Below are 25,541 nucleotides of genomic sequence, written 5' to 3' on the forward strand. Positions count from 1 at the left end.
TATTTGACTGAAATGCTTGTACACCATTTAAATATGTCATATCCTACCAATGATTAAACAGCTGTAGATGTTAAGTTTTGTGATCACTACGATAAAAGCTTTCATTTTGCGTAACATTATAATAGTATCGGCAGATATATGTAAAATTTTAATGTAATCATTATCGGCCCGATAATAAAATTTGGCCAAAATATTAAAGCTTGATTAATAATGTATTATTTGCTTCAGCTGAGACACTTCCGATGCGCTCTGTTCAACATTGATGCTTTTGAATTGCTTGAAAAATTAGTATCACTTCAAAAAAGTAAAAAAATAGTCAAGTGCTATCTGTCATATCGGCTACATAAAATTATAATTTAAACATTATAATTTTGTGCTTGGGACGTGGCTTTTAATGATGAGATTTTGTTTTTGTAATCAGGCTCTCAAAAATTATTAAAAAAAATTTTGATTTAGATTTATCTGCCAACATATTGGTTATCGGCTTTCAATCTTAAAAAATATCGGTTATCAGTATTGACCTTTTCATATCAGTGCATCCTTACCACATAAAATATGTCTGTTATGTATTTTGTATTTAAAAAGTTTCAGATATGCTATTATATCTGTGCTTTGCTACTATTTGTTATTTTATCTGAACCGATATATCGGTTATCAGCTTTCAAGAATAAATAAATATCGGTTATCAGTATCGGCCAAACTCGGTGCATCCCTACTACATTAAACTTGTAATTTATTTATGGAAATGGTATATTTTTTTTAAGTTTTGATATTTGGGATATGGTCATTGGGCTATTTCTGAGTGGCCTTGTTTGATTACGCACAGCTGCAGAATCAACACTCGTCATCAATATCTGAGCAGTTTTTGCTGAGAGCTGTATGAAGTGTCCATTATACCACAAATCCATCCTGATATTTGCTCAAAACCACCTTACGCGTTGCAGATGCATTTCAGCTCCTTATTTCTGTCTTTGGCTTCCGCAGCACTGATATTCTCTGAAAAGAGGAAGGAGTGTGAACAGAGAAGTGTGTGTTTGAATAGATATGTTTTATCATTGCTGTACAGCTGGTGAATGCAGAGAGAAAGAGGAAGACGGGCTCTGGTTCTGACGGATCTTCTAAACCACAGTGATTCATCACATCAGCTTCCTCCAATGTGAACGGTTCTGACGGGAGACAATGCAGCTTCACCTGAGTTTAACATTTAAACATAGTATAGGCGAAAGTACCCAGATGACACTGTAAAAATATGACGACAACATATGCTTTAACTTTACATTGCTTTAACTTATCAAAATAAGTTAAACAATTTTCTACTTTTTTATGAGTTATACAAGATTCCATTCGTTTTTTAAAGTCACTTTTCTGTAATTTAAGTTGAAATGACTTAAACATCCAAGTTGATTAAACTTAATTTATATTATTTTACAGTGTGCTTCCGGCAAGATTCTGAAGTGTGCATTCGATAAACAATTTACTATCCTATGAAGCCATGGGAAGTTTTTTTTAATTTTTATTAATTCAATGCCATAAGAACATGAGGTTTTACATATTCACATCATCACATTAACATTATGGAAAGTATTTATGAATGTAAGTGAAGCGACGCAACTGACGCGGTGGATCACGTGATAGTGGCAACATGGCGGATATACTACCTCCGAATTTCATTCATACTATATTTATAGTTTATACTATAAATATATATTTATACTATATTTATAGTTTATACAACATAATTTTTAATGTATAATTACCTGCTCAGACACGCAATTTCGGACGCAGTGCATCAGTCCTCAGTTGTGCTTTGTGTTCAAAATGCTCAGTTCTCTTTCTAAAGATGTTGTGTTTATTGATCTTTATTGTGTTTTATTTATTTTTTTGATTTATTAAAACACAGTAGTAGACATTTATGCTACTGTTTGTGAGCGCTCAGCACGCGCGTGTTCCTTTAAGAGTCGCGCTGCCGTTGCGTAGGTCCTTCATGAATGAAACCACGTGACCAAGCCGAATCATATGACGTCTGGTTCCAGCGCGAGAGAAAGAGGATCAACACGGTCACAAATTCGCCGACAACCGCGAGAAACTCCCGCTGGATGCTCTCCGTTTCCACCGGACACCGTAATCTGCAGCTCGAGACGTTCCCGGACGCGTTCGGTAAGCGTGTCGAGGTTAAATGTGTTTATAACGGGGACGAGAGAGTCGCTCAGCTCAGACCTGTTTTGCTGAGTGTGCACGACACCGTGTGTGTGCGCGCGCGCTCGTGCGAGTGAGTGTGTATGTCAGTTTCTTTTTTTAGTGCAGAACATGAACCATTTATAAATATACAATAAGGAATTAAATAAAGAACATTCATAATAATGACACCAAAAAGAGAAAATAAGCAGTATTATTAAATTATTCATTCTGTAAGTATTTATTATGAATTCCAATTATTTAATTGAAAAATTACATGGTCAATGCCAAGGGAATAGAATAAAGGTTATGCATTTTGTATTTTTAAACGTTTTAAATATGCTGTGCTTTGCTTTTTTTGCAGCATCGCAGTATCATGCATTAATTCTAAGAGGATGTTATCTTTACTACTTTCCAAATAATAGTTATGAATATGTAATTCATAAATAATTTGAATATGTAATTAATAACCTAAATTGTTCACAAATTAATTGTAAAAAATATAATAAGAAAGGATATCACCAAAAACAACTTTTTTAAATAAAATCACACATTACTAAACTACTGGTGATAAGGAGAACTATTTATAGGCTTGTTATGAATATATAATTCCCCGTTATATTTAACTACATATAATGACCCTATGTATTTAGCTATTCCAGCAATGGTGAATAATAAAACAGTGTGAATATTACAAAAATTTATTAATATGTGTATTATTTACTATCGGTGTTCATATGCTCATATGTGTGCGCGTCACGTGACCCCGCCGCGCGCGTTGAGCGGGACGCGCGTTTTAAAGGGCTCGCCGTGCTGAATCATCACGATCGGGTCATTCCGCTTAAAACCCGACACACACATACATAGCCATGATGACAGCGACCAGACAAAGGGCTCATCGATGCACACTCTCACACCCTAATCTGTGATCAATCACCGGCTCTGATCGGTTCAGATCGTCGCTTTCGATTTGAAACATTTGCCGAAATCAGCGGGATTCGGCGTGTGTTATATTTAGAGAGAGAGAGAGAGAGAGTGTGTGTGTGTGTGTGTGTGTGTGTCAGGCAGAGGTTACACAGCAACACACTCGCGGATCTGGATCTGAATAATCGGAACCTGCTGGTTCATCAGAAGCGTCTGCGCTGGACACGATCGTCCGGGTTCGAGGTGCGTTATTCTCTCTCTTTCACGTTTTTTTGTCTATTTTACGCGAGATGAGTGAATTATTTCCACAGGTTTACACACCCTTAGTAAAAGTACTGTGGAGGTACTATGGTATCAGGTGTTAATACCGGAGTACTTTTGTTGTATGCTACTGATTCAGGTGTCGTATTTTACTCGTCCATTTACATTATTTGACGGGTATCTGTCTCGTTTCGAGCCGTTCCAACGTGTTTACAAGCCCTAGGTAGGGAACACACTAGGGTTTGAGAACAGAGAAAAGAAAAATATGATCTAAGGACGTTTTGCTAATGATTCCGTTAAGTCATGAAAACGGCATTTCTGAATGTCGTTAAAAACGTTTTTTTTTTTAAATAAAGGTGTTAAAACCGTGAGAAAACGCGGGAATATTGCCTTTCCTCTTTTTTAAACATTATGGGAACATACATTTTGAAAGTTCTATTTGCTGAGAAAATAAAACACATTTAACACGTAAATAGAAAGTAAGTACCATGGGACTTTAAAAAAATATATGATAGATATGAATGATTCTTCAAAGAATATAGGCTGTTATCTTTGTTTATCTCTGCATGGGGTTTAATTCCCTGTTTAATGCTGTGTGAGGAAACTAGTTTTGTGGAGCATTTGTTGAATTCCGTTACCCGACGCGCGCGCCCGGAATCATCACATCAGCGTGATTTCAAATCAGAGAATCATCATATCAGCGTTATTAATGGGCATCTGAGCGGGTGAAGAAGATGCTGATTCATCAATCGCTGGTATTTGTTTGACGTGAGCCCGGGCACCGGGGCGTCATGGCAACACGGCACACCGGAGCGCGCGGAACCGGCTATAGCTTTCGAGGCACGGAGAGCGCGTGCATCAATAACACCACCGCGCGTTTGATTGATGGCTTTATCAGGTGCTTTTACATTCGTTTTACAGCAATATATCAATATAGCATGCGTGTTTTTAATGCATGTTCAGCACATTTATCATAATATAATATTAGGATATGCTAGGATACACGCATATCTGCTGCTTGTTCTTGTGTATTTGCGTTACAGAGTGTTTGTTCTTGTACATTTTGTTTGTAAATCCGCTTTCATGGCTGTATTATGATTACACGATGCTCAGCATTTTTGTTCCGAATCAGCAGCATTTCTTTCCTGACCTTATTGAGATTTTGAATAAAAAGAGGTCTGATTTAGTTTTTTGATTGTTCATGGAAGAAGCGTTTTAGTTTTTTACCTTTTATATTTCGCTATTAAATCTGTTTATGAAAATATTAGCTGGCGTTAAATTACAAACAAACAAACAAATAGATCATGGGTTTGATTCCCGATGCAATGCATGAACCGATACAACATACACTAACACTTTACTTTACTATTATTAATATTACTCAGTACTTAAATATATAATTACACTGTAACATGACACCTTAAAATGAAGTGTAACCCTTTATTTTTCAGTGTCATTGTTACATATTTTATGCACTATAATGATAACTATAAATTATGCATAATTACATGCAACTAAAGTTCACGTAGTTAATATATATTACGCATAATTACACTTTAACACAGACACCTTAAAATAAAGTGTAACTGTATCTGCCAAATGCATGACAGTAAACATGTCAAAACTGCTGTCGTATGATTATCATATTCATACAAGTGCTAGTAAGTATTTGCATATTAATTTAAGATATCTACATCAGTGGTGTAGTTTCTTCTTTGGTCAGTGAGATCTTTGTAACTATGCAAATCCATTTAGGCGCTTTTAAGAGGCTGTTTACATCATTAACCGGAAATCTCCCAGTAACGACTCCAGTAATGGTGATGTGTGTGTGTGTGTGTGTGTGTGTTGCTGTAATGTGATCAGGAGACGAGTGGATCTGCTGATGGGCGAGAGCACGAGAACACGAGAGTTTGTCTTTATATTCTGTGAAAGTGCTGAGACGACTGAAGAACAGACGGTGTGTGTGTGTGTGTGTGTGTGAGACGCTGATGATGATGATGAGGATGATGTTTGCTTCGGGTTAGTCTTAAATAAAGGTGTAAAACGGTGTGATGAACGAGAGAACGGCTGATTGCTGAACTTGCAACTTTTTAAAAATGCAAGACTTGCATCAGCAGAAGAAATGTGATGTTTGCATTCACAGTGTTTTGCAACAGATCGCAGTTTCTGTTCTTCCTCTTTTTTTTTTTACACTCACAGGTAGTTTTTCTGCTTTTTCCCTTTTCTTTCTTCCCCCAGCAGAAAATAGTCTTCCTCTTTTGTTCAGAGCGATGTGTGTGTGTGTGTTGGAGGACAATGTTCATATCCACCCCATTTGTGTCTGTTTGATTGCATCAGTCTCTCTAAACACACAACCTCTTCTGTTAGACTCTTTATATTTATATAGCTTATATATCTCTATTGTTTCCAGTGTAGAAAAGTGTGTGAGTGAACACACTCGACGACAGCTGTTGACCTGTCCACACTGAGATATGCTGTGAACATTACTGTAATAAGGACACATAATCGTCAAGTAAAGAAATATAATACATAAACATTTTTTTTAACTTCACAACAATATTTTTGAATGGATTTTTCTGGTATGTGTGTGTGTGTATATATTCTATAATAATAATACATTTAGTAAATATAATTAGAAGGGAAAATGAATGTATATGTAATAATAATGAAAAAACAATTTTTAACTACAGTTTTGATTACTGTTATTGTATGAAATACACACACACACACACACACATATATATATATATATATATATATATATAAAATTCTATGGTTTTTAAAAGAATATTAAACTTGTAAAAATGTATTAAATTTTGAATATACATTTCTTTTTTTAGATTCTCGGCTTGTTTGCTCAACAGGAAGTGCAGCTGGTCTGAATTTGTCCTATTTTGTCCAAACATCTTAATTTATTACAGAAGGATATTTTTAACAGGAAGTTGTCAGTGTGAGTGATGAGTGTGTGTGTGTCTCTGTCTGTGCTGGAGGACAGGTGTCCTTCAGAAACACTCTCTCTCTCTCTCTCTCTCTCTCTCTCTCTCTCTCTCTCTCTCTCTCTCTCTCTCTCTCTCTCTCTGTTCTTCTGTTTAATAAATATCTCTCGCTCAGGCTTATGAGGACAAATAAACATTGTTCAGTATTCAGTGCAGGAGATGAGTCTGAGATTTATTACCTTCTGAGGGGAAATCGGTGACACACACACACACAGCAGCAACAGTTGTTTGATGTGTGTTTTTGCTGAATGAATTCACACACATTAGCCTTGACGTGTTTGTGTGATGAAACTCCAGGAAAGATGTTGAGCTGTGTGTGTGTGTGTGTGTGTGTTGCATCACAGGTGCTGTAAAGAGTAAACACACACACTTACTCACTCAATGATCATTAACCCACTGCTGTGTGTGTGTGTGTGTGTGATAGCGGTCATGCACAGACAGAGATGAAGGTTATTTGAGGTCAGTGTGCATCTTCATGCTCTGCCACGCAGGAAAAACTAAGTTTTTACTGAGTTAATGTTAAAAAAAGCAGAGGCAAAAGTGTGTGTTTTGAAGGAGGGGTGTGTGTGTGTGTGTGTGTGTGTGTGTAGATCAATGGAGTCTATTTTTTTTCATGGCCTCTTTGAGCGATGATGAAATCCGCTGTAAGATACAGCTCAAGTATAGTAACGCAGCGCCTCAGAACAGTGGCATAGTTTTAAAGAGAGATACCTCGGGAATTACACACACACACACACACACACACCACTGCAGTCCGAGCACTGGAGATCGGGAACACAAGCACACACACACATTGCTTGTTATGAAGAGGCAGACTGGTTGTTTAAAGCCTGTGGATGTGTGTGTCGGTGGATCTCTTAACCTGAGCATCCTCCTTTATGCACATTATGCTGTTTATGTGTGTGTATGATGGATTTGGATTGGGCTGTTTGTTTTTATTTTTATTTTTATAAGATCGACTGGGATTAAAATAGAACGCAAATTTAATGAAATGCCCTTTTAAACATGTAAAATTAGATTAAAAGCAAGTTCTTTTCCAGTGCCAACATGAAAAGACATAACAACATAGAATAATGAAATAGCAGTAAAAATAGCAACGGTGAGGTAGATTATGAAAAATATTCAATATTGGACAGTAAGTGGATAGAAGAAAGTCTGGGGTTGAGAGGTACGACTGTGAATCAGTGCATATGTGGATTCAAAATTGGAAAAAAAAAACGTTGTAAATCTGTCGGTCCTGTGTGTAATGAGGCGTTTTCTTATGCCTGGTTCAGATTACACGATTTTTTTGTCTGTTACGATAGTCACTGTGTCAGATTACGCCATTTTTACTCCTAAAATCCAGTCGTGTCGTGGACAAGACACATGTTGCTTCCTGACAGTCATCACGTGTCGTCTTTAACGGCGCGTGTGATGTCATCAAGAAGGCGAAACTAGTAGCGAGTGACTTCCGTAAACAAACAATGGATGAAGTGGTGAGTGTTGTATTCAGAAAAAAAGTAAAAAAAAGAAAGACAATGGACACGTTCCTGGATTGCTGGAAGAGGACAGTATGGGCTGTCAATCCTCCAAAGAGAACTTGATGTAAAATTTTGTTTTCTTTTATATTTTTACTTTTAGTTTTAACACCATTTTTTGAAAGTTGTGTACGGAAGAGCTTCTGTGCTCCTATTGGTCAACCTCATACATGTGACGGAACCGTCGTGGACGGCCGTTAAAAAAATTAAACATGCTAGTCTTTTTGTCGTGATGTCGTGAAGCATCGCAGATGCGACGTAGGTTGTCGCGCCTATGACACACTATACGAGATGATACGATCGAATCTTGCGTCCCGATGCCCGTTGTCGTTTACGAATCCCCACGACACCCTACGTCAAACGGATCGTGCCAAAATCCGACAAAAATTGTGTAATCTGAACATTACATTAGATGAAGAGAACATAAGATGTTCTCTTGATGCATTTACATGAAAATATGAGGTGTGTGTGTGTGTGTCACGATGCAAAGCTGTTATAAAGGGTTGTTATAGTTGTTTAGTGGTCCATTCCCCGGTCAAGATTGTCCTCGTGTGTGTGTGTGCGCTTTATCAGTTTTATAATGGATCTTAATTGGGCTGTTTTTTATTTTATTAGATTGATTGGTGTGAAAAGTTTAGATGCACTCAAATATGTGACCCTGGACCACAAAAACAGTCACATGGGTCTTTTTTTTTTAAATTGAGATTTATACATCACTGAAAGTTGAATAAATAAGCTTTCCATTGATATATGGTTTGATAGGACAATATTTGGCCGAGATCTGACTATTGAAAATTTGCAAAGATGCAAAACAATGGAAACATTGAGGAATCGCCTGTGAAGTTGTGCATTTATGTTGCCGATTGTGCAGCATTCACTCACAAAAATAGATGTTTTATATATTTACAGTGGGAAATTTACAAAAATATCATCCTGGAACGTGATCTTTACTACTTAATATCCTAATGATTTTTAGCATTAAAGAGAAAGTGATCATTTTGAGACTGGTTTAGTGATCCGGGTCTCTGATGTTGTTATTTGGTTGATTTACTGGTCAAACGATGTGATGAACACACACTTCAGATCAGCGTTTAGTCTCTCCCAGATGCTGTGAGGATGGATTTTACAAATAAAGTTTTGAAGGATAATCATCAAAGCTCGGAAAGTTTTCTTGGAAACCCATGGTGCCGCAGTGAAGTGGATATTCATGATGTGTGGTGGACTCGATGGCGCTCGATGTCTTCCCGTTGCATCATCCCGGCTGCAGCTTTTACCCGCAGTGTTGAAGTGTTGCTCGCTCTTGCAATCTCCGCACGGCAGAAGCAGTGCGATCCAGACAGGAGAGGAGGAGGAGGAGGAGGAGGAGGAGTGAGATCTACCTTTCCGGGGTGTGTCTCCTGCTTTAGGTGTTTAAATGTGTGTGAGTGTATTAATCGTCATCATCATCATCACACACTGATGTGTCTTTACACACACACAATCCTTGATGCTCATTAATGTGGACGAAACGAGTCGTTGTGAAACTCGATCTGTCTAGCGCCACCTACTGGCATCACATACAGGCTTAGAAATCCCCATCAATGACATGATGTTTTGCTCAGGGTCCAGATTTAAAAAAGGGTTCTCCATATTCTCCTCTGCTTCCCTCCATGAAGGAGCTGTAGTGTCTGGCTTACTGTTATAGCACACACACACACACACACACACACACACTAACTCCCAGTGTGTGAACGAGTATCCGTCTGTGGTTCATCATGACTCTCCGCTGCTTGTGTGAATGCGAGAGTCACATGCATGATTACTTGTGTGAGAGTGTGTGTGTGTGTGTGTGTGTGAGAGAGTATGTGTGTGAGAGTATGTGTGTGTGAGAGTATGTGTGTGAGAGTATGTGTGTGTGAGAGTGAGTGTGTGTGAGAGAGTATGTGTGTGAGTGTGTGTGAGAGAGTATGTGTGTGAGAGTATGTGTGTGTGAGAGTGAGTGTGTGTGAGAGAGTATGTGTGTGTGAGAGTGTGTGTGTGTGTGTGTGTGTGTGTGTGTGTGAGATTGAGAGTGAGAGTATGTGTGTGTGAGAGTATGTGTGTGAGAGTATGTGTGTGTGAGAGTGAGTGTGTGTGAGAGAGTATGTGTGTGTGAGAGAGTATGTGTGTGTGAGAGTGAGTGTGTGTGAGAGAGTATGTGTGTGAGAGATTGTCTGTGTGTGTGTGTGTGTGTGTTTGTGTGTGTGAGAGTGTGTGTGTGAGTGTGAGAATGAGTGTGTAAGTGTTTGAGAGAGTGTGAGAGATTTTGTGTGAGATTTTGTGTGTGTGTGCACGTGAGTGGGTGTGTGAAAGAGTGTGAGTGTCTGTGTGTGAGAGTGTCTGTGAGAGAGTGTGTGTGTGTGTGTGTGTGTGTGAGAGAGATTGTCTGTGTGAGATTGAGTGCATGTTACAGTTTGTGTGAGAGAGTGTGTGTGTGTGTGTGTGTGTGTGTGTGTGTGTGAGAGAGAGATTGTCTGTGTGAGATTGAGTGCGTGTTAGAATGTGTGTGTGTTAGAGAGAGATTGTGTGTGAAAGATTGTCAGTGTGAGAGTCAGTGTGTGTGTGTGTGTGAGAGAGAGATTGTCTGTGTGAGATTGTGTGTGTTAGCGTGTGTGTGTGTGAGTGTGTGTGTGTGTGTGTGTAAGAGAGAGATAGAAAGTTGTTGGAAAAGAAGTGACCGTCACATGCATGATTTCTAGGGCCGATTCTACATAGAGACCCGCTGGATTTCAACAAACACTCTCTCTTTCTTCACTGTGTGTGTGTGTGTGTGTGTGTGTGTGTGTGTGTGTGTGTGTGTGTGCTGACCTGCGACAGAGCAGGAGGGGAATAAGATTTCGTTAACTTATCTACGTGTGCCTCAGAGAACTAAATTAACCCACAAGTCTCTCTGCTGGAAAAAGCCCTTACTATAAAAAACAGGCCTTCCTGACGGAGCAGTTTTTCTGCTGCGCTGAGGAGATTTCTCACACACACACACACACACACACACACACACACACACACACTACCTGAGACGGGGAAGTGTTTCTCTCCTCCAGCGCCATCACTCTCTCGTCTTTCACTCGTCTAATTGCACCTTTGAGTTTTCCTGTCGCTGATGCTTTTACTCGCAGCCTCTTGTAGTTTCTTTATCTGTGTGTGTGTGTGTGTGTGTGTGTGTGTGTGTCACTCAAGACTCCCGGATCTGATGTTTCCGCCTCAAGGACACGAGATGTCTTCTGATGTTTACTGGAAAGGAAGAACTCAGACACTTTTTTATTTTTGTCTGTTTCCTCTGTAGAGTTTGTGTTGTGCTGATAGTGAGTCGACTTTGATTGATTTATTTGATTTTAATACGATCGAAACATCGAAACAGTGATTCGAAAAGGTTTAATATTTTTCATAACAATAAGTATAAAATTCTGTCTTTGTTCACTTTTTTAATAATTTGGCAAGTGTCGTCTTCCCAGTCTGTCAGTAACGCTCTGTTTACTTCCTGTCTCTGTGAAGCCCCGCCTCCTAAAAAGCACACTGTGCTCTGATTGGTCGGCTGGATCAGTGTGTTGTGATTGGTCGAGCGCTTCTGGTGTGCTAAACGTGTGAGGGCCAAAATGTATATAGTGAAATATTATCACGACCGATTAGTGAAGACATTTTCCTGGTCTTTATTAATAAAACAGGGTTATAAATAGGGATGGGCAACAATTAATCGCGATTAATCGCATCCAAAATAAAAGTTTGTGTTTACATAATATATGTTTGTGTATTGTGTATAATTAATTTGTATATATAAATACCCACACATGCATGTATATATTTAAGAAATATGTGCATGTATATATTTTATATATATTTATTCACAATTAATATTATATATAAATATAAATATTTGATATATTAATAACACATTTTTCTTAAATATATACATGCATGTGTGGGTATTTATATATACAAATTAATTATACACAATACACACACACAATGTAAACACAAACTTTTATTTTGGATGCGATTAATCGCGATTAATCGTTGCCCATCCCTAACAGAGCGTGTTTTATTTACATCTAGTGTTATGCACATGTTGGTTTATGGGTAGGGGTGTGTGTGTGTGTGTGAGCGTGTGTATTCATCAAAACACTTTCCGTGTTGCACAAGAGCGTTTACACAGGATTAACGATTCTAAAACTGGATGAACTTCGGGGAAAGGCCCCACACACACACACACACACACACACACACACACCTTTACTCACCTGTAAATCTGTTTCCTTGAATCTCAGACTGGTGCGTCGATCATGTGACACACACACACACACACACCCTCACACCCGCAGACAATCATGGCGTTCCAGACCCGAACGTTAACATCAACCTTCACACAGAAGTAGGTCGAGACGGAGACCCAGTTTCTCACCAACCATCGTGTACACACACACACACACACACACACATATATTTTCCATAGTTTTTTACACTTTTAATGATTGATTTTTAGGTAACATGTTTACATTTATTTAAAAACATCAGTCAACATGAACTAACAATTATAAATAGTTCTAAAGCACTTACTTAATGTTCATTTTAACATTTCTTAATACATTTTTAAAATATCTGACCTGAGCTGATAATAAGTACTATAACAAAAGCATTGCTCATTGTTCGTTAATGCATTTACTAATGATAATAACTTTATAGGAGCTTATTGTAAGCGAAACCTATTTATTTGCTTTGTGTTTCTTATTGTATTTAATGGAAAATATAATAATTGTGTGTATGCGTGTATATATATATATATATATATATATATAAATATTTTAATTTGATTATTTATTGACAGTTTTATAATGCTTGTTTAGTTTAATTAGATTTCATGAAACAATTTCCATTGAAATGCTTCCTTTAACAAATATACTTATTTTTCGTTTCAGCCAACAGAATAGATTCAACATGTTTAATGAAATCAGATAAATCAACAATAATAAATCAGTCTAATAACTTGTTTATTTTGCTGAATAAATGTAAAGAACCGCAGTGAAATGTAATGAGAGATTTGAAAGTCTTGATGTCATCATCAGCATTACAGCGCCACTGGTGTGTGTGTGTGTGTGTATGTTTGGTGTTCTGGCGCTCTCGCTGCAGGAGTGTGTGTGTGATCACAGGTTTGCGTGCGCCGGCTGCTGAGTTCAGGCGTTTTCGACCCCAATCCCAGCGTCCTCCTCTAAGCTCCACTAATGTGTCGAGGAGGCAGTTCTGACGAGAGATCCCAGCAACCCCTGCATCACTCGCCCGCTCCACATCTGCCTTTCTGCATCCCTCCTCTCTCTCACCAGTTCTGCATCTGTGGTGGTTTTTGACTGAAGTTTGTCTGAAACTGCACGGCATTATGGGTGGGCGATAGACCGGTAGAGATTATTTTAGAGATTTTTGCTTAGAATTTGCATGCGTTTCTAATAGGGCTATGAAACAATTAATCGCATCCAAAATAAAAGTTTGTGTTTACATAATATATGTGGGGGCACTGTGTATAATTATTTTATATATATATAAATACACACACATGCATGTAATATTTTCATGTATATAGATTATTTACATTATAAATAAATATCAATATTTAATATATAAATAAAATTTTTTCTTAAATATACATGCATGTGTGTATTCATAATATATACAAAATAATTATACACAGTGCCCCCACATATATTATGTAAACACAAACTTTTATTTTGGATGCGATTAATCGTTTGACAACCCTAGTTTCTAAGTATCGTGGTTTAAAAATGAGTGATTTAAAACATATGTTGTATATATATTTTTTTTTACATTAGTCATGGTTGTCAACTTGGCATCAGCAATTATCATTAAAAACAATATTGATATTAGTAAAACTCAATACGTGGACAGCATTGCTGAGTATTTTCACCTTAAAACTCAAAAACACGCTTTTGGTGTTTCTGACGTCACAAACGACCTTGTAACCAATCAGATCAACGTGTGATCGTCAAACAATGGAGTGAGTGAGTGGAGGCGGGGCTCATTCGCATATTCATAGAACCTTGCATACTAAATGAGGCGAGGGTGTCGAGTTGCATTCAAAATATTTTAAGACATGAAGAAGAAAAAAATATTTAAATGTAATTTTGGTGATCAAAGATGAGTTTTAAGGGATTTAATGAATGACTACAGTTTGTAAAGTATTGGGATGACCGACAGCGTGTGTGTGTGTGTGTGTGTGTGATCTGATCCTGAAAACTTCTCTGTCTTTTTTGTTCTTTGGGTCAGTGAGGAAGAATCCCTCATTACCACGGCAACAGCAGCCCTCCACACACACACACACACACACACACACTCAGAGGACAGCGTAAGTCCTTTATCAGAGCTAATGTGTTTTGTGCGTCCAGCAGCGGGTGTCCTCTCCTCTCAGATGAATATTAAACAGAGTGTGTGTGTCGTTATATTAACCTGTGTGTCCTCTGAGGAACTTCAGACGCCCTTCGTCCGTCTGAGACACACACACACACACACACACACACGTATTTAAAGCCGTGCTCACAAATCATTCAAATGTATTCCAGAACGTTTGAATCAATCTCTGTGTCCTGTGAAATCAGTGTTATTGTAAAGTGTTACTGTTTTTTTTGAGTAAAGTTGATGTGATTTATTTTTTTATGACAAAAATGTAATTTCAAATTCGGGGAAAAGTTTTTATGAGCTCAATTGATTTGATTTATGATTTATTTTTTATGACAAATTTAATTGATTTTAATTGAAATTTAATAAAAAATTAAATAGGAATAAATGGATGAAATGAAATTGAAATTCTGAAATTCTCTTTCATCCTTCAGTGAAACAATGTGAAGTCGTTTATTAGCGATGGTTCGTTGTTAATTTTAGACGCTGCTTTCGTCCATGTCTAGAATATCTGAAGCTCTTTAATGATGAGTGCGAGATCACTCTACACACTCTCTCAGGGTTTGTGTGTGTGTGTGTGTGTGATAGGTAGAGTTAGTGTAAGAGGAGAGTATATGAAGAGTTCATATGCAAAAGCCTCTAAATGCAATTTGAAATTTTCTTCTTTAATGATGATTTTTATCAAGCTTGTATATTTAAGTTCAGTAATTTCACTTAAATGGCAATGATAATTACCTATTAATTGTTATTTAAGTGAAATCACTGAACATAAATATACAAGCTTGATAAAAATCATCATTAAAGATGAAAATTTCAAATGGCATTTAGAGGCTTTTGCATCTGAACTCTTCATATACAGTTTGTACAGTATAAACACTATTACGTCTTTGGAATGTCCTCATTTAGATAGCTAAGTAAATGTGTGTGTGTTTGTGTGTGTGTGTGTGTGTGTGTGTATGTGTGTGTGTGTGTGTGTGTGTGTGTGTGAGAGAGAGAGAGAGAGTCGTTTAGCTTCCCCTGCTGATGTTGTGACTTTATGCGATTCTATTCATAACTTCAAGATTCATGACGGGGTCAGAAGATCCACTATCTCTCTCTCTCTCTCTCTCTCTCTCTCTCTCTCTCTCTCTCTCTCACTCTGAGCCCGTCTGTCTCATCACTGGTAGAAGGATTCTCTCCAAATCAACTTCCAGGAAATCCCAGACACACACACAGACACACACACATTAGGGATGGGTCAGGATGGGTAACTAGTCATTTAGTCAGGTCAGCACAGGGTTTATTTATTTTTAGTCTAATTACTTCAATAACGAAGGCTAATTTATGCGGGTCTCCTTCAGAACGAGGGGTTTGCTGTTGTTTCGACTGACGACTTTAACGATGTGTTCTGCTTTTACACAATGCTTTAGTTTCTGCTGTTGTGCAGCTCAGAAAATAAACACAATCATGTGGCATAAGTGATTTTGCTTTAATTTGAATGACTAGATGTGAATTAAAACTGAATCCAGAAAAATGTTATTGGAAAAATGGAGTTAAAACCGATTTCATAAGGTACAAATATTGATTACATTTTGAAGTTTTATGAATTCAGTTGATTTGATATGATTTCGATGACTAGAATTGAATTAAAACTGAATTTTAAATGGCAGAAGTATTTCATAAGGCACAACAATGTTAAAGTTTTAATTCAGTTCATTCGATATGATTTTATTAGCTACAATTGAATTAAAATGTGATTTTTAAATTGGAAAAAAGTGAATTGATTGATAGAGCGAGCATTAAATACATGTCTAAAGGGTCATGAAACACAATCACATGTCCTGTAAAGTGATATTATTATTCTTTCTGATTTTTCATACGGAGGAAATGTGTGTTTGAGTTGCGTTGTGTGTTTGGGTTGTGTTGTGTGTTTGAGTCGTGTTGTGTGTGAGAGAGAGTGTGTTGATAGTAGTTTCTAATGATGAGATGTGTACGAGTTTGTTGACGTAATGTTTTTTTTTTTTTGTAAAGTGTCGTGTGTGTGTGTGTGTTTTCTCTGTTGATGTGTGAGTGTGTCGAGTGTGTTGCAGATTGTGTTTGATCCTCACACTCTTTCTCTGCTTCATTACTGACGCCCCTCGTGAGTCGTGAACGAGCAGCGATATACACACACACTCCTCAGGTCAGATGTGGTTGACATTTTCTGTGACGTTCATGTCTGATCCTGGATCAGCTGGACTGGTGTGTGTGTGTGTGTGTGTGTGTGTGTAGGAATGTGCAGAATCACGCTCGCTGTATCCCATGATGCCTCTGGGCGGCAGGAACAACGACAACCCTTCATCACATAGTGTCTCCAAACGCCTCAATGGGAGTCATTGAAGACGTTTGTGTGTGTGTGTGTGTGCGTGTGAGAGTGTGTGTGTGTGAGAGAGAGTGTGTGAGTGAGAGAGAGTGCTTGTGTGTGAGCATGTGTGTGTGAGAGAGTGCATGCTTGTGTGTGTGTGTTTGTGTGAGAGTGTGAGAGAGAGAATGAGTGTGTGTGTCTATCTCCTCGTTTGCTAGTGTTGTGATTCTCCTGCTGTGTGATTGACAGGTGTCAGATCAGTGTTTGACGGGTCTGACTGTCGTTCATTAGTGTTGGTTCTGTGGAAGTGATCCCGTTCTCCTCTCTCGCCCTCGGACCCGAAACACACTCCTGCATCAGTGCTCTCCTCGTCTCGCGGGTCGTGGAACATTACGCTCCCAACCGCCTCAACCACACAGGAAGTCAGAAACAGGAAGTCGTGGGTTCACACTGATCACTTTCTCTAGTCCAGTTTGTTTTCTTCCACGTTTCATTCAGAACGGTTTTGCTTTCTGTTTCTCGTCATAAGCATCTCACACACACACACACACAGCTCTGGTCCCTCGCTGGACGTCACATGTTGTGGATGCCCATGCTGCACGACTAACGCGTGTGTGTTTTGTAGATCTGCGTGGCGTGGCTGGCGTTCCTCGTGGCATGACGACCACTAGCAAAGGAAACAAGGCCTTGAAGGTGAGCGCTCTCTTTCCCTCGGACTGATTCCATTTTAATGAACCAAAAACATGTCTAATCAATCGAGTTTTGTGTTTTCTGATTAAATATTTTTGGATTACATTTTAATGATTTAATTACATTTTAATAATCAAAAATAATGTCTAATTACATTTTTAGATGTATAATCTAATATATATATATATAGATATATATATGAAGAGTTCAGATGCAAAAGCCTCTAAGTGCCATTTGAAATTTTCTTCTAGAATGATGATTTTTATCAAGCTTGTATATTTAAGTTCAGTAATTTCACTTAAATGGCAATGATGATTACCTATTAATTGTTATTTAAGTGAAATTACTGAACTTGAATATACAAGTTTGATAAAAATCATCATTCAAGAAGAAAATTTCAAATGGCATTTAGAGGATATATATCTGAACTCTTCACATATATATATATATATATATATATATATATATTTAAATATACAAATCAAATTTTTAAATAATGTAATTTAAAAATTACATATCAGTCAATAGTTTAAATATTTTCAGAAATTCTGTATTTTCTGTTTTATTTTTTTCTGTATTACATTTAATTATAAGTAAATTAAATCAAAGTTTGATAATCAAATAATTTCTAGTTACATTTTTAATATAATTATAGAATATATTTACAAGATTATATACTATATTTATTAGATTATAATACAAATATATATATATCATTTTTTATGAATTTTGAAATGAATTTTTTTTTGCAATTTAATAATTTATTAAATGACAATAGTTTTATTTTTTTCCAGAAAATCTTTCAGTTTTTCTAAATTCCATTTTTATTGTTTAATTATATATTGATTAAAACCATGTTATATATATATATATATATATATAAACTTTAGCAATATATTTTTCCTATGGATTATTTATTTATATAAATGCAAGCTAGCTAAAGTCAGCGAATAAAACATTGATGAACAAGTAACAAGAATAACGTATGGTTTTACGGAATAATCAAGTAAACCTAATTTCTTAATTTATCTTTGTAAACAAACCTCATTGTTTAAACGTTTGCTGTCTCAGACAACGACGACATCACTTCCTTTCGGCTGGCGTAACTTCTATTGGTTGCAGTTTGCATCCTCACCACTAGATGGCGCTAAATCTTACACACTGCACCTTTAATGTTTCCCGTTGTTCTTCCTCAGGTGAAGAGGGAGCCCGGCGAGAACGGGACGAGTCTGACGGACGATGAGCTGGTGTCCATGTCGGTTCGCGAGCTCAACCAGCACCTGCGCGGCCTGTCCAAAGAAGAGATCCTGCAGCTGAAGCAGCGCCGGCGCACGCTGAAGAACCGAGGCTACGCCGCTAGCTGTCGCGTCAAGCGCGTCACTCAGAAGGAGGAGCTCGAGAGGCAGAAGGCGGAGCTTCAGCAGGAGGTGGAGAAACTGGCTTCGGAGAACGCCAGTATGAAAGTGGAGCTGGACGCGCTTCGCTCCAAATACGAGGCTCTTCAGAGCTTCGCCAGAACTGTGGCGCGAGGGCCCGTGTCTACGGCGCCCGTATCCCACCGCGGGCACTTGGCCTCCGTCATCGGGCCCCTCGTTCCCGGAAAGGTGGGAGCCACGAGTGTTATCACGATAGTCAAATCGAAAACCGACGCGAGGTCTTAGTACGCACGCAGACGAAGGGTTGGTCAGTGCATGAGGGTTTAGGTGCGGGACGCGCCGTCCTCTTCTCCGTTTCAGACAGACTGATGAAAAACGGTTCTCGCTGCGATGCTCTCTAATGTGGCTTACAAAAAGCGTGAAAGCACATCTAGGACGGTTTATTCACTTGGGCTTCCAAAAAACGAAAATCTCCAAATTACTTAAGTCTAAAAAAAAACATGCAGCCAAATTTTTCCTGGTGGATTGTGTGTGATATTGCTGTGAGATTTGTAATTTTTTGTACAAATATTGGCGACTTCGTATTGTGTTTTTCACATGGGGTCCAAGTGTTTTATTGATGTGTGATCATTCAGTGTTTTATGTTGTTGGAAATGTACTTTTTATACAGCGTTGTGTTTTTTGTTCTCTTTTTGGATATCTACTGTTTCGCCATTTTTCCGTCCTTTTGTTTACGGACTGCAGGCACAAAACACTTTAAACCGTTCAGACTTCCAAACTCTTCCACCGTCTGGAACTGAAGGAGAGAGTATCAGCCAATGAGGAACTCCCTTTACCTGAGCCTAATATATGCACTGACCAATCACTGATGGGCAGGAGGAGTGGAGGCGGAGTCAAATCAGCTAATGTTGTTCATATGGTAGCTATCAGAATATTGCCACCAGTTTATGTGCTCCAGCCGTCTGTTTCAAGACAGGAGATCATTTTTATCGGCAAGGCAATAACATGTTTATGTTGTGCGACGTTAAATGAGGTTTTGTTTGCTTTGTGTGACCTTCTCTTGTCAGTTGGTTGTGGTGCACTGCTTATTTCATGTTGTGTGACCTTCACAGCGGAGGTTAAAATGTCTCTCGTTGTTTGTAGATCTATTTATTTTTTTCCTGTGCCAGTTTTTATTTTTATTTTTTTTTTAACTAAGAATGAAAACAAACACAGAAAAAGTTTCTGTTTTTGAAAGACTGTCTGAAAGACATAAACTGGTGAAATCTCACAAGCTTTACCATAACTTTGTTGCTGTGACATTTGCGTAACGTATTCTAAGAATCTTTGTCTATATGGTGGAGTCTTGAATTTTATATATATAAAAAATGACAGAGTATCTTGCATTATTTATAAAACATTTAAAAAAAGAATTCTAAAGTTGTTTGATAGCTCTCTTTTTTGCAATTGTACCAAAAGTGGCTTAACTATTGAAGTCAGTAGCTTTTTCTAGTGACTAGGCGCGTAAAACTGTGGACTAGCGCGTGTGGTGTGATTTGTACTGGTGAGGTGGCGGTGTTGTTTACGACGTGGATGTGATGCTCTTACCTTCTGATTTCAGCTCAAGGCAGGCGACGAGCGCCGCTTACCCAGAATCCCTGCAATAGTTTGTACGCGGTTTGTGTGTTCCATGTTTAAGTGGACGGGACACAAACTGAGGAGGGGAAGTGGCCGTATCGCCTGTGTTTGAGTCCTTTTTATGTGACGTGTGATTTTTATATATTTTTGGTGTAATACGTTTCTATGGTATATTTGTTGTTGTTTTTTTCTTCTTTTTTCTGTTGTTTTCTTTAAATGCCAGGGAAGTGACTCCTTAAAACGCACTGATTTAAACAAGCGATGTGATGTACGGTTGCCCTTCAGTAATGCAAAGCTGCTCAAAATATTTATTTTCTCAACCTTTAAAACAAAGAAAGATCCGTCTCTATCCCCATTATTCTCTTTTTTTTGCCCAAATACTTTCTCCATTAGGAAAAGATGTAAAACTCAGATATGTTGTAATGCTGCGTTCATGTCTGTACTGTAATTATTAGAGATGCACCGATACTAAATTTCTCTGCGATACCGAAAGCCGATTATTAAGAATATCCAACAATAGCCGATTATTCAGAATGATATCTACCGATAGCGATTATTCAGAATGATATCTACCGATAGCGATTATTCAGAATGATATCTGCCGATACCGATAGCCGATTATTCAGAATGATATCTGCCGATACCGATAGCCGATTATTCAGAATGATATCTGCCGATACCGATAGCCGATTATTCAGAATGATATCTGCCGATACCGATAGCCGATTATTCAGAATGATATCTGCCGATAGCCGATTATTCAGAATGATATCTGCCGATACTGATAGCCGATTATTCAGAATGATTTCTGCCGAATGCCGATACCGATAGCCGATTATTCAGAATGATATCTGCCGATACCGATAGCCGATTATTCAGAATGATATCTGCCGATGCCGATAGCCGATTATTCGATATGATATCTGCCGATACCGATAGCCGATTATTCAGAATGATATCTGCCGATACCGATAGCCGATTATTCAGAATGATATCTGCCGATACCGATAGCTGATTATTCAGAATGATATCTGCCGATACCGATAGCCGATTATTCGGTATGATATCTGCCGATACTGATAGCCGATTATTCAGAATGATATCTGCCGATACCGATAGCCGATTATTCAGAATGATATCTGCCGATACCGATAGCCGATTATTCGATATGATATCTGCCGATACCGATAGCCGATTATTCAGAATGATATCTGCCGATACCGATAGCCGATTATTCGATATGATATCTGCCGATACCGATAGCCGATTATTCAGAATGATATCTGCCGATACCGATAGCCGATTATTCAGAATGATATCTGCCGATACCGATAGCCGATTATTCGGTATGATATCTGCCGATACTGATAGCTGATTATTCAGAATGATATCTGCCGATACCGATAGCCGATTATTCAGAATGATATCTGCCGATACCGATAGCCGATTATTCGATATGATATCTGCAGATACCGATAGCCGATTATTCAGAATGATATCGGCCGATAGCCGATTATTCCGAATGATATCTGCCGATACCGATAGCCGATTATTCGATATGATATCTGCAGATACCGATAGCCGATTATCCAGAATAATATCGGCCGATAGCCGATTATTCCGAATGATATCTGCCGATACCGATAGCCGATTATCCAGAATATCTGCCGATACCGATCGCTGATTATCCAGAATGGGTAATGAGTCATTGAATCATTCATTCAAAAAAACTTTTTTAACCTGTTAACTGTCACCCCCCCTTTTTTGAATAGACATGGAAATGCACATTTCGAACTTAAATGGTTGTAATTCAAGAATGCTTTGGAATATAGACATATGATTGGTCTTGTTTTAAAGAAGACATTTGGCAGATTTTTGTAGAAGTGAAATAAATTAAGAAAGTGAAACAGAAGAAAAGTTATAGAAGTTTGAGTTTATGGAAATGTACAATGCAAAAATATTAATTATTCATATTTTACATAAAATATATATTTTCAAAACCTGGGCTACTCTAAAATGGCAGAAAGATCAAAGCCAAAAATCTGAACAAGTTGTGTTTCAAATTTTAGGTTGATATCTCAAAAAATGAGCTTTCAGTAAGATTTTGTTTGAGCGCAGTACCAAACTTTTTCACTAGGGCACAATCAGACTCCATTACTGCCCATATAAGGGCGCCTGCATTTCCATTCCTGTTTTGAGTGATATGAACCATTATTTTCACAATTTTCATACAATTTCTGAAGTAGAGATCCTATTCAGAAGTAGTATGGGAAGTTTGGCAGATTTTGATATGAATTTAACCTCTAAGAAACACATACAAAGAACACGCATGTAAGTCATAGCTAGCTGCCACGTCACAAATGGTGAATTTATTATTTTTTTCTTGATATTTCAAACTTTTCAGACCTTTTTTTTTCCAAAATAATTGAATGGATTCTATCTTTTGAACTTTTGGCATGAAAACAAACTGAGGTATCTACCATTTTTTCATGAATTTTCATGTTTACTGCTATTTTAAAATAAAGGTCTGAACACGCCTTATGAGTATGAAAATATTCTTGTTTTATATTGATAAATTATGGCTCCTCTGTAATATATTTTGAAAATCAGTCACCAAATATGGAAACTAGAGATTGTAAGCTTTCAAATGATATATAGTTTGTCAATATTATTTAAGGTATTTACTAAGATATTATTGTTTTAAAAATATAGTGGCAAACGTCCCACCTGTGGGACGGTGACAGTTAAGTGGTTAAATAGTCTGCAGCAATTAACATGTTGTCAGAAGCTCTAGTGAATCACATGTTATTTTGTTTAGTTGTCAATTCAGAATTGTGATGTGAAGCTCTAACGCCACATTTGCAGAAACTTTTGGAAAGATATAAAGAACGGTTTGTACTTCTCGGTATCGTCAGTAATTGCGATATGATGTGAACGCAGTATTAACGCTTATCACTAGATTGTTTAGTCTAATCTTATGACAGAAGGCCACATCACAAGCTTTAAAGTCCCCGTGAAATCAAAATTGAACCTATTTACTTTGTTAGCGCATATTACTAGTCTTGTGGTGAACAATTAATCCGTGCAAGTAAAAATATATTTAAAAAATGTTTTACCTGGGTAATCTTTAATCAAAATCTGAAAAGTTACTTCCGGTCTGGAACGGTTTCTTTTTCTGATGACGTAGGTTTCACAACTTGGGTGGGGAAACGCTTAACCACTCCCCTCAAACCGTTAGTTTGCTATGAGCGAGAGATGGAAGAGGAGGAGCGCTAGAGTAAAACCCTGCCCTCTGTTCAATATTCCATTTCACTTGGAAATGCGTCACAGCACTGGAGAAAAATCGTTTGCAACTTCCGGTTCACGGGGACTTTAAACTTCTCTCTGATGATATAATCGTGGTTTCACCCGGTCCTGCCGCACTGATCTGGCATTTTAAGAATGGTATAGGTATATTTGTACGACAGTTTTTTTTATTTATTTAATCGATGTAAATCAACAGAAATAACTTCCTCTGACTGGCTAATCTGTGAAATCGTTTTGTAACAAAGTCTTTGCTCCATCTCGGCATTGCTTTCGTAACCAATGGTAGCGGTTTTGTGGCGTGTCCGGCATTGTATATGCGGTTTTGAAGACTAAAAAAATTCTCTCGCGTACTTCGCAAACGATGACGATGATGATGATGATAATGATGTGGTTTTCGTTGAAGTGTTCGTGTGTCAGGTAGCACTACTGCCCAATAATGACGTTCTCCGATCTCTCTTCCAGGAGGAGTGGCTTGTTGTCGTTATGGTCGTCGTGGTGACTTGTGATCCTATATGCAAATCAGCTGGTGGTAGGGAGGGGTCACGACCTCTCGGTAGGAGTTTAGATTTCTGTCCTTGAAGTTGTCGTCCGTAAAAGCGCAACATTTCTGCAAAAAAAAGAAAGGGGTCGCCGTCTAGATTTACCCAATAAGGGCTTTACAACTGAGTTTTAAACCTCTATATTCTCTTTTTTTTTTCTCCCTGTTAGAAACAGTGCCGTGTCCCAGGAGGCCGTTCACTTCCTCACAGTGAAGTAAGACAACCCTGTTTGTAGCCAAAACACACACACACACACACACACATTAGAATCTATTTAATCATCCTTCCCTCAGGTCATTTTAAAACAATTTTAAAACTGAGTGTTCATCAGATCCTATAGGGCTTTTTTCGCAGTTGAACCACAAGTACACACGAAAAAGTGAACGGATTCGAGGAGGTTTGCGGTCGAAATTTTAAAAACTCACCCCCTTAGGAATGAATGAAATCCGAGGAATGCTTTAGTTCACATAGAAAACCTAAAAATGCTCAAAATTCAAACTAAAATGCTAAAACTTTACCAAAAAATTATTGTATAATGTCTACTGAAGCTAAACTGGCTTTAGGGCCCATCGGAACAGCTCCTCTGCTCATATAGAGATATAAGCCCATCAAGATGTAAACAACACTGGTCCAGAAGCACTTCCTGTTTCAGTTTTTTAACGCTACATAAAAGCTGGGATAAAATACAACCAACAGAACATATAAAACTGAATCAAAAAGTTAAACAAACATCTTTAAGATGTTTTCTTTACATGTGAAATAAAGAAAACAGTTACAAACTGAAACAGGAAGTGTTTCTGGACCAGTGTTGTTTACATCTTGCAAAATGGTCTATATATATATATATATATATATATACACTCATGTAAGATATTTCGAGCTGAATTAAAAGGGTTATGAATGAAATAGTGAGTTATATTGAATGTAAGTTGTGAGGAATGTGCTTAAATTACTATTAATTTATTATTTATTGATCAGACTAGTAATTTAAATGTAAATTCCATAATAAAAATAATGATAAATCTCCCAAAAAAATGCATTAAAAAATAGAAACAATATTATCAAAATGAAATAATATAATCATTTTGGACAAAATAAATAGCAATAAGTCTAATTGTAGGTCTTCGGATCTTGTCGCGTCGCGAGGGAAGGATGAGGGTAATCCGGTTGCAGAGCGAGTCGTGTGTGTGTGTGTGTGTGTGTGTGTGTGTGTGTGTGTGTGTGTGTGTGTGTGTGTGTGTGTGTGTGTGTGTGTGTGTGTGTGTGTGTGTGTGGCGGTCAGAGACTCCGGCCTGTTGCTGGGTAAAGCCTGCTCTACCTGTACATCCACAGCGTTGTCCTACTTCTCCTGCAAACTCTCACACTCCACATTATCTTGACTTTTATTCGCTCTTGTCTCGGCC

The 25,541-nt window shown here is 37.8% G+C and overlaps 1 protein-coding gene across 2 annotated transcripts; it reads left to right on the top strand.

The window, feature by feature from the left end:
* Nucleotides 1–1,973: 1,973 nt before the first annotated feature.
* On the top strand, nt 1,974–22,026 carry mafgb (MAF bZIP transcription factor Gb). Of its 2 annotated transcripts, none has more exons than XM_039673793.2 (3): nt 1,974–2,157; nt 17,236–17,303; nt 18,497–22,026. In XM_039673793.2, the coding sequence occupies exons 1-3, from the start codon at nt 1,989–1,991 to the stop codon at nt 18,959–18,961; spliced, it is 702 nt and encodes a 233-aa protein (XP_039529727.1). In that variant the 5' UTR covers nt 1,974–1,988; the 3' UTR covers nt 18,962–22,026. The 2 variants fall into 2 exon arrangements, with proteins under 2 accessions (XP_039529727.1, XP_039529728.1); XM_039673794.2 differs by lacking the exon at nt 1,974–2,157 and adding an exon at nt 2,911–3,342.
* Nucleotides 22,027–25,541: the final 3,515 nt, after the last annotated feature.

Source organism: Pimephales promelas, chromosome 21 (assembly GCF_988280905.1).
Source record: "Pimephales promelas chromosome 21, fPimPro1.hap1.1, whole genome shotgun sequence".
Classification (NCBI taxonomy): Eukaryota; Metazoa; Chordata; class Actinopteri; order Cypriniformes; family Leuciscidae; genus Pimephales; species Pimephales promelas.

Bases quoted from the DNA above. Each gene is read 5' to 3' on its own strand.
- mafgb (XM_039673793.2), top strand. From the start codon at position 1,989: ATGAAACCACGTGACCAAGCCGAATCATATGACGTCTGGTTCCAGCGC. The intron at 2,158-17,235 runs GTAAGCGTGTCG...TGTGTTTTGTAG, and splicing joins GACGTTCCCGGACGCGTTCG to ATCTGCGTGGCGTGGCTGGC. The intron at 17,304-18,496 runs GTGAGCGCTCTC...GTTCTTCCTCAG, and splicing joins AAGGAAACAAGGCCTTGAAG to GTGAAGAGGGAGCCCGGCGA.